The sequence below is a fragment of the Danio rerio genome, chromosome 1 (genome assembly GCF_049306965.1).
Source record: "Danio rerio strain Tuebingen ecotype United States chromosome 1, GRCz12tu, whole genome shotgun sequence".
NCBI lineage: Eukaryota > Metazoa > Chordata > Actinopteri > Cypriniformes > Danionidae > Danio > Danio rerio.
Window position 1 is genome coordinate 38,933,257 of NC_133176.1, and position 14,686 is coordinate 38,947,942.

General features: G+C 37.2%; 1 protein-coding gene across 4 annotated transcripts in view; it reads left to right on the forward strand.

The window, feature by feature from the left end:
• The window catches only part of hhip (hedgehog interacting protein), a 236,297-nt gene that overhangs the window by 179,057 nt on the left and 42,554 nt on the right, over window positions 1-14,686 (forward strand). The window contains 1 exon segment of one of the 4 annotated variants that reach the window (NM_001080012.1): window positions 11,546-12,225. The exons of 2 other annotated variants lie outside the window; for them this stretch is intronic. In NM_001080012.1, the coding sequence (NP_001073481.1) occupies window positions 11,956-12,225 (270 nt within the window). In that variant the 5' untranslated portion in view covers window positions 11,546-11,955. 4 annotated transcript variants of the gene reach the window in all.

Below are 14,686 nucleotides of genomic sequence, written 5' to 3' on the forward strand. Positions count from 1 at the left end.
AGCCACTACGCCCCTCGCTGCTAGAATCAACTTGCAGAAATGATCAGATGTGCTCCAACATTAGGCACATTCAAATCAAGACTGAAAACACACCTGTTTAGCTGTGCCTTTACTGAATGAGCACTGTGCTGCGTCCGACAGATTGCGCTATTATGTTTTTCTCTGCTTCTTCATTCTTTTATATCACATTTTACCTGTTCTTATGTTTTTTAATCCGTTTTATTATTTGTTTTTATTTATTTTTTTACTTGTTTCTTTTATTCTTGTTTATGTAAAGCACTTTGAATTGCCTCTGTGTATGAAATGTGCTATATAAATAAACTTTCCTTGCCTTGCCTTGCCTAAATAAAATTATTCCCACTTGTTCTGGTGCGAAGAAGATTTGATAGCCATTAAACTATTGTAAAGAAGTAAATTCAAAACCACACTGGTTAATTCTTGCCTAGAAGTTTTCTTTCCATGAATTACTAGATTTAAATAATCTAAAATTCCAATAAATTAAATAACAAAAATGATACATTGTATGTATTTATTCATTTTATTTTTGGCTTAATTCTTTTATTAATCAGCGGTTGCCACAGCTGGTGTTATGTTTTTTTCTGAACGCTATCTTAATTTACAAGTGGCTCAAGCTCTCGGGAGACGAGGAACTGGCGGACGTGCAACAGCTTTAATCATAAGGTAAACACAATACAACAGTTTCCACCCTGAGCTCCTTCACGAGACTCCACACTTGTGAACACTCGCTGCATCGTGCTCACATGGCTCTCACTTCCGCCCATACTTGTCAGAGCTACCAAGCAGACCAATCACAGAGCTTGCGCTACGTGTCATTACTACGTTCAGTTTCATGATTTCACACTTGCATTCGTTTAAGTATAAAGCATATTTGGTCGTGCTGTCCGGGGGGAGGGCTCTGAGCTCGAGGAGACACCCCAACTCGAGTTATTACCCTTATCAAGAAAAAAAAAGAGGAGTTGAGATTCGAGCGAAGTATCTAGCCCGGCCCCAGAACGCTCCCCTTAGGAATGCAATGCAAGAGGTGAGGTGACGGGGTGGTGGAGGGATGCTAAAGTCGTGAGATGCTGCAGGTAAGACAGCTTTGGTATATATAGGGGTTGTTCAAGAACTGATTTGATGATGGGATAATTGTCAATGACGTATTCGATACTGAAACTTCTGCGCATGCTCCCCCCGAAATTTGTTTACAAAACATCACTACATTTTTAAGAGGTGCACGTCAGCGTCGTCGACGGCCAGCTTTAACGTTTCACAATCATAGCTTTAACTTACCCGATTCACCTATACCACATGTCTTTGGTCTGTGGGGGAAACAGGAGCACCAAGAGGAAACCCAGATGAACACTGGGAGAACATGCAAACTCCACACAGATATGCCAACTGACCCAGCCGAGGCTCAAACCAGTGACCTTCTTGCTGTGAGGTGACCCACTACGCCACTGCTTCGCTGCCTATATACATTTATTTTTTGAGAAGTGTTTCAACAAATATGATGGAAAAAGTTGCGGTGATTGTGGGCTTAACAACATAGACAACAGATACTTCACAGAATTTTTTGTTCCATAAAAGAAAGAAAGAGAGAAATAAAGCCAATTTAGAATGTATCGCAGTGCACATTTGACTTTTCTTAGATCTGAAGAGCTGTGGTGTGGACTCCCACATTGATTGTGTGCCACTTGCTCATTTGTCACAAGCACACAGTGGTAGATTATGGTCAGCACTGGTGAAGTGTCCTGCCAATCTGGGTTTCATAAAACAGTAGAAGTCTGATAGAGATTTGAGTAGGCCGAGTCTGAACAGATGGGCCAAGCGTGGGGCACTGGTGGGATCATGTTGAAGGACCACCATCAATGCTGCTGCACACAGCACAACATGCTCATGGGCCATTCCTCCCTTTCAACTCATTTGCTGTAAAGCCCGAGATGCAAAATCAGAACGAAGCCCCTACTGCAATTTGGACTGACATATGGGAGGCAAATCTACGGGTCTACTTTGGGTAGTGCCGTTGGCCCCTACTGGAACCGTTTACAAATAATTAGCCTTGGGACAGGGGGAAAAAAGAAAGAGAAAAAGAAAATCCATCTGTGTGCTAACCCTATGCTAACCTTTCAGGATGGGAAGCTTTGTGTGATCAGAATGAAATTTGGGAAGCCAAGCATAAAATGGACATAAATGATGTGGTTTATTTGACATTATCCAATCCGCTAGAGCTCATAGAAAGCAGTGCAGGTTCCTTTCGGTCTGCGGACGAATCAGAAAGAGATGGTCATGGATGATGAAAGGCATGTGTGAGTTTGCGTGTGATGGGGTGGTAGTGGTGTCTGGAGTGTGTGTGTGGTAAATGAATGCCTCTATGATGAAAAACCAGGATTGCGCTCAGGTCAGGGAACAGCTTTGGGTCAAGCTATAGAGAGGCCTGGTTTTGCCATAACGATGGCTAATCTGTGTTCTTGATAGAACTGTGTGCTCTGTAAGGAACTGAATCCCACCACATTGATCTGCTTCCTTCCCTAGAGCAACATTTACTGTTTTGCTCCTAAAAGCAGTATCACTCTTTGGCTTTAACATGAAACAGAGGTACACTGAGGAATCAAGTGTCATGTTAACAGTTTTTGAGCTAATCCAGCATCCTAACTTTCTTTTCAATGGACAGTCTATTAAGGCTTGAACAGCGTGCTCATGGACTTTAGTTACTCAAGGGTGAGGCTTTCTGTAGATGGTCTCTCAGAAAGAAATAAAGATTAAAGGAGTACTTTTGGTTCAGAACAACTTAAGCTTAATCCACAGCATTTATGGTGATGCAGATTACCATTTAAAATAATTTCAACCCATTGTGGGGTTACATTGAGAAACACATTGGCCACTTAACTTTGGCTCATGTGTAAAGTTTTTAGGGTTGGTAATATTGGTAACAAATTTGGTCTCCACTCTTTTTGACCAAAGATATATTACAGCAACTCATCATGATCAGCTATTTCAACTAAATGACTGTGGACAGATGTCTTGTTTTGTTTATGCAAAGCACCACTTTTTATTAGCAGTGATTACTAACTTTATAAACTGGATCGTTTAAGTTCAACGATGCTTAATAAAAAGTAGACAGATGCAGGCTGTAATATTTTGGTATGTGGTGTATTTCCAAAATTATGTGTTTGGGTCTAGGTTTATTCTCATGTGTTTGTTTGTTTGTTAGGTTTTTTTTTTTTCAAGCTAAATCTGGTAATACTTTTCTTGCAGTGCACAAACAGAAGAACCACATGATACACTTTTGTCGTTAACAATCAGATGTTTAGTTTCATACATTATTATTATTATTATTATTATTATTATTATTTGTAAATGTGTTTGTTAACACTTGCATTCAGATTCTTTGGTAAATGTCATTGTTATTCACATGACTTACTGTACTGAGTGTGCACAAATCAAGAATAATAACTAAAAAGTGAACAGATGACAAATATAGCTGCAGTGTGTAAAACATTCTTTTTGGTAGACAAAGGTTTGAGGCTTATTTTTTAAAAACACTGACATTAAATCTTCTTTTAAAACTTGTTTTATTTGGGCTGTCAAACAGCTTAAGCCATTTTTATCACCGTTTTGGTGTTTACCTTATCATGATGACATTCCCTGGATGTATTCCTTTGCTAGGTTACTCGTGCAGTTGTTTTTACTTCCCTGATTGACTTTATTCCAACTGCAAAACACAAAGGAAATATTTTAAAGAATTTTTTAAAGAATATTTTAAAGAATATTTCACCTTTGTTGTCCTAAATAGAAAGTCAATTTTGTCAAGAACACTGGGTTTATACTGATTTTAATTGTACTGTATGGAATCATTTTAGCAAGCATTTGAGGTTTATATTGTATAAAACTGGATATTGTTTGATATTATGGAATGTTACGCATATAAAGTGGTTTCTGCTTCTTTTATTATTATTATTTTATTTTATTTATTTTTTTTGACAATGATGCAGAATGGGAATTTATTATTTGTTGCGATAAACAAAATTAGGCCATTACACTTTCATTGTAACTTATCTTAACTTGAAATGCACCTTGAATACAGAAAAAGCAAACAAATTAAAGAGAAATGAAGGACATAGCTGACATGCATAGATGCTAAAGTGAAAGATAAAATGGTAAAGTAGGGGGTTGTGACTAAGCTCAAGAAAAAAACTGAGCAATAGGAACAGAGGCAGGTAGTCACACTGAAGCAGAGTAAAAGACGGGAATGAAGGAAACTTCGTGTGGTCCAATGGCAAAGGCCAATGATTTAGAGGTTGTTGATCCTGGGCAGGCGGCCCAGTGGCTCGGAGCAACCAATGACTCAGTCACTCACTCACTCACACTCTCGCACTGGGAGCTGGCGCTCTGTCTAAGTCACCGCACTTAAAACATCCTTATGTGTTTGGAGTCATTGAAGTGGAAACCAGGGCCTGCACCCATTGCTGGAAAGAGCTACTGAATCCCTCTCTCTCCCGTTCTTTCTCTCCAGAATGTTCATAAACAGATGGCCGGACCTCATTAGCCATGTCACAACTACTGAGAACATCATGAACACATTCCATTCTCTCTGAATATGAAAGCCTGTACATGAAATCTTAGACAATTAGCAAAAAAAAACTAGGTTAAAGTTAAGTTTTTCAAATGGTTTAACAACTATGACGATCCCCTTGTGAGAGACTGTAAAATAAAAAGAAAGCTATATTTTTTTTTTTGCACAAAGACTCATTCATACCCCGTGAGAACAAGTTACCGTATTATATGTAGACAACATTTTGCTAAAAATCTATCCATCTATCTATCTATCTATCTATCTATCTATCTATCTATCTATCTATCTATCTATCTATCTATCTATCTATCTATCTATCTATCTATCTATCTATCTATCTATCCATCCATCCATCCATCCATCCATCCATCCATCCATCCATCCATCCATCCATCCATCCATCCATCCATCCATCCATCCATCCATCCATCCATTTACCTACCTACCTATTTTATGTGCAATTTGTAATACTGCGTTAAAAATGCTTAAAGTAAATGCCAAGATGAGCACAAATTTCCAAAAAAAGGCATAGAAAAAACTTGTATTTTATATGCATTATGTGTTAACAAAAATTGGCATGATGGGACAGCATTAACGGACAAACCAGCAGTCTAACCACATTTTAAAATCTCTGAAATGTTAGAGCTTAAGCTCCAATTAAAATACATAATTTATATAATTTATATTGTCAGTTACTAGAGTCACTGTATCAGATTATGCAGTTTTGTCTAATTAAAAACTTATAATGTGGGCAAAAAAATAAGCCACACATTGTTTCTCAGGGTGGGAATCATAGGTTAACTCATGATACGATATTATCACGATATTTTATCCTTGATATTCAGTGTTGGGCAAGCTACTTGGAGAATGTAGTGAGCTAAGCTATTAATTACTTTACTTAAAATGTAGCTTAACTACAATAAAAGCTACCCCCCGGGAAATGTTGCAAGCTAAACTAAAAGCTAAGTAGCTTAGCTACATCTAAGCTTTTTTTATTATTATTAAATCAAAGCAACTATAAAAGTTAGTTCTGTCTTAGTAATCAATAAAACTGATAGCAAAACAAATGAGACATAATATAAACAGTTGAAGTCAGAATTGTTAGTCCCCCATTGAATATTTTTTCTTTTTTTAATACTTCCCAAATAATGTTTATATGAGCAAGGAAATTTTCACAGTATGTCTGATAATATTTTTTTCTTCTGGAGAAAGTCTTATTTGTTTTATTTCGGAAAGAAAAAAAGCAGTTTTATTTTATTTTTTTTTTTAAGGTCAAAATTATTAATTATTAGCCCCTTTAACCTTTTTTTCCCCGTTTGTCTACAGAACAAACCATCATCATACAATATTTTGCCTATTTACCCTAACCAGGCTAGTTAGCCTTATTAACCTAGTTAAGCCATCACATGTCACTTTAAGCCCTATAGAAGTGTCTTAAAAAATATCTAGTCAAATATTATTTACTGTCATCATGGCAAATATAAAATAAACCAGTTATTAGAGATGAGTCATTAAAACTATTATGTTCAGAAATGTTTTGAAAAAAACTTCTCTCTATTAAACATAAATTGGGGAAAAAGATAAACCCAGCGTGAATAATTCTGAATTTCACTATATAATTGTTTTTTCTTTACCTTATATGTATGTATGTATGTATGTATGTATGTATGTATGTATGTATATGTAGTATTTAGAACTCAATGATGAATTCTACTAATTCTGTAAATTCTAAAACAGTATTATTAGTAACTATCAGGAACTAATAGTAAATACCAGTATACTTTAGCTTTTACTTCAGAAAATTAAAATAAAATATATAAACATAAAACCGTAGTACAATTAAGGGATATTGCGGCCAGAAACATCACAATATATCGGCATATCAAAATTTTGTCCCACCCCAAGTTGCTTCATGATCTATCATTTAATGATGCTTACAGCATGCATGCTGTCATTAAGAAGCTGAATACAACATACAAATGTTTCTTTCATTGTCTATTAAGTGTTTCTCATAACTCATAAATGGCAGTGTTCCCATATAGGTCTGTGTGTATTTGTCTGTGTGTGTATTCTGAATGAAAACTGTAGATAAGAAGATTCATTGTGTGCTAGAGAACATAATAAGTGATTTGTTAGTTTACATGGTAATTCCAGTACTCACTAACCAAGACAAGAAGTGTCTTGGCTATCGATCACAAACATTTATCTTTATAGTCCGTCACGGTAGTCCAGTTGTGACATATACAGGCAAGGGTTCTGTTGCAATAACTCCACAAGGCTTTCTTCTATGTCCTCTCTCTTGGTTCGCCATTTTAAAAACTGTATAAACTGTATAGAAATTGAAATGGTCAACGTCAACCATGTGACTGAAGGGAAAATTTAACTTGCTAGATTTCTGTAATGACATCAAGAAACATCACAGATATGGAATTGATTGTTGTGCACTGACACACAATCATTAAAAATTAAAGGTGCCATATACTGCACTGATGCAATAAGTTAACTTCTCTGATATCTACATAGTAGGTATATGCTCATTTATTATTCTGTACCTCTTCAATCATAAGGGTAAATATGTAATTGACCATATTTGGATCAGTCATGAATATTAAAGAGCTCCTCTCTGATGTGTAGCTCACTGACATGCACACATACACACACAGCATGATGTATGCTGAACACGCAAAGGTAGTAGATGCCTAGTTAATCTTTTTAACTTAATGAATGAATGTTTATACATGGAGAGAGTGAGCTCTCTAATATAAACCCATCAGAGTAGCATTAACCTATTTTGCTCATAAGATCTGTTGTGGATAAAGGCTAAATTATAATTAAACTTGACAAAAGAGACTGATAGAGATGTATTGTTTAAGCTATAATGTCAACGAAAACACAGCCAGGAATTAACATTAACCTCATGAACAGATGACAGTTAAACTGGGTGATTTGACACCATTCAGCAGTCTACATGTGTCTGTTTAAAAACTTATATATCAAATACTACAATAAACATGATAAATTAACAAAATATTCAATTTAACATACCTTATGCCTCTTCGGAGTGGAGCTGAATAAATGTATAATCTGTAATTCTTGCATTTTGTATCCTGACGTGAGTTTGAACAAGCTTAAAAATAACTAAAGTTATCAAGTGCATGCATATTAATGATCCCACATCTACGCATGGGACGATAATTGTTTTCAAGGTAAATCAAGGTTAAAAAAGTCAAGGTTTTAAAACTGGCCATATTTTCTGCTATACCATTCCTACGGTATATGTAAGTTTTTTTTTTACGTTTTGTTTGTTAGGACAACACTATCTTCAGCAGAAAAGATATCCAAGATATCTGTTTTAAATTGTAATGAAATCTGTGATTTGGAAACTAACGAAGACAGGAAGTCAATGATTCATTTGTTTCTTAAAATAAAAATATATTTTGTTCAACAGGGAAAAAAGTTTAGTTTTTTTTTTTAAATATCATATTTCAGAGCAATAATCACAATTAAACCGTGATATTATTATCCAAGGTTATCATACCATCAGAATCTTATAAGTGTGTTCTCCTGATGACATGACTGCTCGTCAGGGACGGATGAACGACCTAAAGTACATGCAAATGATGAGGGTATGACATTTGAGTCACGTAACAGTCTGCTTTGGCTTCTAATTGGCCTTTTGTCCACCTATGTTTTACACTTGTGGAATTTACATGAGAATGAGGAAACAATCATGTCTGAGGCTCACAGTATGGCCATTTTAATATACTGATGTCTTATTATTTGACTATGCCTATGTATACCCAGATGTTTATCCGACACCTTTAAAACTTGAGTCCCTATGACCATTTGTCATTTACTAATCCCGATGACACTTTACGTGAAGATCATCATCCAGGAATAGGGACAGAATTGGGTAATCTTTAGCCAAAGTGCATAATCAAAGTGGTTCGGTATTATTACCTCCCTCATCCTTTCTTTAGCAGCTGCATTCCCAAAGAGGGGTCTCGCTCCCCCAAAGGCCTCAGGTGCAAATCATTTATTATTTAAGAAAAAAGGCAGAAAATGGCTTAAGCTACCAAAGCAAATTTTTTTCTTTTTGATATTGCACCAGTTTATGAGGACGTGATGATTTTGTTCTTTTTGACCTATCGGATTCTTCATTTCAAAACAAACTTCATTTGTTTTATGTAATTTCCAGTTTTGCGCATAAATCTAGTTGTCATCTTTGAATGGAAAGAATTAGTAAAGGGTTTGCAAGTTATTTTATCAGTCTACATTAATTATGATGAGTGTATTCAGATTAAAATTTTGCTGGAATAGATTTTATTTGACTACACATTTGGCCTGCATTTCCTATCGTACATCCACTTCCTGAACGAATTTACTATGATGGTGGCAAATGGTTTGCAGTTTTCTCCCCACTATTAAACTGTGCTGGGCATAAAGGCTTTAGAGGGTGGTGTAATACACAGACAGGCACAACTTTAACAAATGGGTGCCGACAGGACATTGTCACCTTTTCTTGTGCCTCTTAAGATATTTACCCAAGTGTGGTTTGCCACCTCTGATATGTGATTTCAAGGGTGTTACGGGACTCTGTGGTCAGGGACTATCCACCCCTTGGTGGAGAGTATTTTTCGTCAAGGGCTATTGGGCCAAAGCTGAGCCTTGTTATTGCTGAATGAGACAACAGATCTAACCCAGGGACTTTCCCAAATGACAAAGCAAAAAATATCCTGCCATCTCCGACCTCAATTGACGACTCTATATTAGGTTCTGGTTAAAGCATAACTTCTCGTAGAAAACCAAAAGGATAGTGCATATTGTTGTTAATGTCCTTGGTACTAAATCAGAGCATATGTGAATTTGCGGTTTCGCTTGAAATTGAGACTTTTAAGAGTTTTCTCATAACAAAAACTCATTTTGCCATCTGTTGTTTGTTGAAATGGCAACAAGGGTTACAATTTTCTCAGAATGTCTAATAGAAAGCTTGAATATTACTGATGGTGTTGTAATAGCATGTTTGTCAAAATAGCAGTGCAGAAAACGAGAGCTTAATGCATCATTTTCAAGCTCATAAATTGTTATTAAGTCACCAAAAAAATTTGGAAACAGTTTATTACTCTCGGATGTGTGTGAATATACATTTCCTCCTAACATAGAATTGGTTAAAAGCCATAATATCAGTGCATTAAGAGGATGAGAAAATTCCAGTAGAATAATATTAGAGCTTCTGCAGAATGCAAAGGGTTATATCTCCCCGAGCAGATGTATTCCCCAACCACAGCTGTATCGCACATGTTTTCATGTCATTCGCCAATGTGGCAAAGCTGGACCGAGACTTATCTCAAGGACCTCTGCTTCGCCTCTGCACCCTACTGTATGTGAATGATTGTCACTTTTACAGTGTAACAGAACAGACCAAATAGGCTGAATGCAAAACAGGCCTGGCTGGATATGGTGGCAGGCTGTTCAACGCTCAGGGCCATTTCCATAATTACCCAACAATCCAATCACTGTGGATTCCTGCAACTCCTGATCTCTGCTGATAATCAGCCAGTGTTCTGGTCAGTGCTGGACCCCCAAGGATGAACAGGTGCGGTACTGCGACTGATTGCAACTAATGCAACTGAGGTCTGTTCAGAGAGGACATTCCCCTCTGGACCTGCAATCTGACGATCTCTCTATAGATGAGAAGAAAAGAGGACTTGTCCTGCGTTTGGCTCAGTCTTATCAGAAACCCTCTGAAGAGCAAGAATGCCAGACATGCTCACAACTCTGTTAACGTAAGAGTGTCAACAAACTGTCCTGCTATAGCCCCTGATCACCAACAGAGTAGCTGGATGTTAGCATCTAACAGAAATAATTATGCAAGCGCATAAATAAACAACACAGGAGAGATCATATATTGGAGAGATACTGATTTACATGATCTCATCTTTTATTCTAATTAGGGTGTTTGGTATTAAATGCCGTATCTAAATTTACAAAGAGCACAGCAGTGTGTTTTATGAAGTTGTAAAGGATGTAAATCCTATACTTAAAACATTATTTGTGCTGTAAATTACAAGCACAATTGGAGAATGGAAGAAATGAACACCCTCATATTGTCTCCTTTCTTCCCCCCAGTAGACTGGACGTCAATGGTAACTCTTCAAATATTATTTGTTTTTGTTTTTTAATTTCCCAGAGGAAAAAAATGTCATACAGATTTGAAATGACAGTAATTTTAATTTTGGGGTATAATATTCATTTTAAAAACATGTATCTGTGGTTACACAGAGAAAAAAAAATCTCACAAGCTGCATTAAATTGTGCACTTGGTGACTATATTTTGCATAATTTATATTAGTTAAATATTTTTTATTATTTTCTATGTTGTGTATTTATATTATAATCACTTTGTTTTATATTTTTGTTTTATTTACTAGTTATAATGAAACAGTGTACTCTGAGATTAAAGTGTAAAAAAGGTTTTAGTAAAATGCTAACATGTAATTTTTAATAATCCACTTATCTGATGTAAATGTTTTAACGTTTAAACATATTTAGGCATAACGACTCATTGTTAAAGTCTCTGCATTTCATTAAAATGTGTTTGAGATAGTACAGGTGGCTGTGTGGAAAGCCTCGTAATGACTTGTCCGTCCAGCAACTCTGGTCAGAAATAATAACAGCGCAGAGCACAGTCCAAAACAAAGACAAGTCACTACCATAAACATTAAATAATGCAATAAACATCAATAATAATAGAAATAAGGAAATAAAATAATAAATCGGTGAATATAACGGTAACAAACTTATACTGTGGAAAATTAGCAGTATTTCCCGTAAAATTACTTTACAAGTTTTAGTGTATACATTTCTTTACCTTCACTGTGATGCGCGTACCCTGACTGAACAGACGTCATCGTGCGCGTTCCCCTTCTCGCGCGCTGGTTAAAAAGAAGGTGGAAAGAGCAAAGAGAAACATGTGAGTGCACTGAGGAGCATGCAACACAACTTAGTGAACTTTTGATCACAACTGTCAACTTCTGTGCACATCGGGATTTAACTTTTGGTCAAGGAGACGTACTGCGATTTCTACATATAATCTGATCACTTTTCTTTTTTTTCTATATATATTTTTTTCTTTTAAAAATCGCATTAATATGCAATATCATGTTTTTTCCATTTTAATAACGTCTTAACCAGACATTGTATTAATTTATTATCGTAATTTCTTTCTTCTTTTTTTGTAAACACCTATTTAGCGAGTAGTTGCTTTATCTAAATTGGTTATTCTGTAAGAACTTTCAGGACGCGTGGGGCTGTCATTCAGCAGTCCTGTTTATTTCTGAGCAGCCGCGTGTTTCGCGTTTGCTTTCATCCCTGCAAAAATGAAGCATTTGAAATTTGTGCTCTTGTTAGCCATCGCGGCCAATTTTTGGGAATGTGGTGATGCGAAATTTGGCGAGAAAGGAGAATTAAGTCCAAGGAGGAGGAGATGTTACGATGGAAGTCTGCCGAGACGCCTGAAGAAGAAGGAGAGAAAACTGTCACTCGAGGGAAGCGGTGGAGGGGAGGTTTGTCACAGGCTCTATCCTCGCGTGTCCTGCTGTCCGTCCAGGAGGGCTCCGTATCAGATACTGCATCGGAAAGATGCTCGGGTATGTTCGGGCTTCCTGCAGCTTCTAATGATTCTCGTGTTTGTGTGTGTTTTATGGTAACGGGGTAATGCATTGACGTTTAAGCTGTTGGCATCAAATGGGAAATCATGTAAAGAACATGTGGATGCACACACAGTAGAAATGACTCTTGCACTCAAAACAGCAATGCGCAGCAAACGCGCGAGTCTGGAGACGCTTTTTTTCTAAAGTTGTACTTGTTTAACTTGACACGGCGTCTTAAAAAACGTGGCACGAGACGCGTATAAACACGGAGACCGTCCGCAATGTCCGCCGCGCTAATGTTTACACAGGAAAACGATTGAAAACAACTCGGAGTGAGGTAAGAACGCGTGGTGTTTCTCCATTCTCACAAGCTCCTCGTTCGCGAACACGAGGCGTATGAATGAATTCGGTTTATTTCAATAGTCTGCTGCAACAATGTCGCGTTTCCGACATATGAACGGCTTTAAATAGCTACATATATGCGGTTAAATGTTTGTGTGTGCATACAGATTTGTTATTTTGCACAACTTTTCACGCACGCTGGTGTTTCGCTGACAGCATGTGCTTCTCGCAGTGATGGATAGGATTTACATAAAACAGATGGGAAACAAATGCCCCTTGATCGGTAATGAATCGCACCTTTCTGAGGCTTTCTACAGACGTGAGAAGATTCATCTCAATAGTTTTATCAATGAACACATTCTATGCCGAGAAATCTCCCTTTTCTCATGTAAACAACCTCCGTAAATCGACATACGCGGCTGGGTGGCATCGCTCGTCGTTTTGTGACAAAAAGCCATATTGCATCATTTAATTTGCTCAAGTCATGCAAATAAGAGTGAGGCTGAATGGAACACACAAAAAAAGAGTCGACATCTCCTCCTCCCCACTACACTGCCCACACACGGAGTCTTTTTGCTTTTGGCAAAAGAATAACAACAACACCATTGTGTTTGTTGGTTTCACTAATGGGTGAAGCTGAAGAACATCATTCTCCCCCCCCCGTCATAGGCTCTGTCCAAGTGTTAGTTAATGCCTTTGAGGGAGTATTTGTCCTGCTCCCACCCCAAACTTACTTAAACCAATTCCCAGAGGACTCAAATGGTTTCACTTAAGCTGTTTAAGACAAGCTTACAGGTTTTGAGGGGTAGTTAGCTTAGTTGTGGTTTTATTTGAATGGGTGGGTATTTGAACTATGAATCACGTCAGGTGATTCATTCGTTAAATCATCTGTTTATTGGATTGTATGGTTGTATTAAGTCCTCGATCATCAATCACCTCAGTGAGAATTTGTGAGGATGTAGCTGCCCTCATTGTTTGTCGCTTAATGACAAGCAATTGTTTTCAAATGAGTCTTTGTGTTTACGTTTGTTCTGTCACTTTCAGTGACAAAGGATATTGTGTGCTGTGATGCATAATCCCAACATCTGCTCAGCTTCACACATATTACAATTTTCATGCTGAACACTATTCATAACGCCCTTTCACTCCACAAATAATAACTGGATAAATGGATGATAATGTTCTGTTTATTAAGCTTCAATGGACTCTGAGTGGTTGTCTGCATTTTCATCGTTCATCAGTTACTTGTGAAAGATTTCAGTAATATCCTTGTTTGGTGTTGTTATCAATATAGTTATGACGTAACTATTCCCATATGATTAGAACACTTGTCATTATCATTCTTGATGTGAATTGGTTTAATAAATCTGTTATAGCCTTCTAAAAATCAGGCATAATGGACTGTTGGATCTACAGTATGCTCATGTACTTTGTCTTTTGTTTGCACTGGCATGTTTAAAAGAACTTACGTATGGCCAGTGATGTAGACCATGGTGTGATTTTAAGCAGCTTTGAACAACTTTTGAAAACATTTGAAAAAAAAACAAAAATAAAAAACAAAACAAAGGTTCTCTTGTTGCTGGTAAGGGTGATGGCAACATTGGAGCCTATCCCAGCAACATATGGGAAGAGTGCATGGTTGAGAGCACACAAATGCTTCTCTCCGTGGACCATGTGCCAGTCCATGGCTCACTAAATCAATGGGCAATTTAAAGCAGGAGAGTTGCCACTCACAAACCAGGGTAACACACTGATCACCACAAGACTGAAAGCGAAGAGAGCTTGAAAATTTGCTTGCTGGTTCATATGGAGGTGTCAGTGCTTCTTTTTTATCTCTGTTTTTTTGTTTCTTTTTTTCTTTTGGAGACAGTTTTATCTCCCAGGCACAAAGGTGGTTTTGATTCACTCAAAAGAATCTGGAGAATCAAAATCAAAGAAATCTGTCCAAATGGTTTACTATGTAGTAGTGGGCCGTCTATATGCTGTCTGCTGGGCGTGCTGGTCTAATTGACTTGGACAGACTGCTAATTTGTTGATACCAGCACGGGAATGATGTGCCCGTCTATCTGTAAATTGGTGTTTACACATGGACCTCACACAGAGAGAGGGAGGTTTA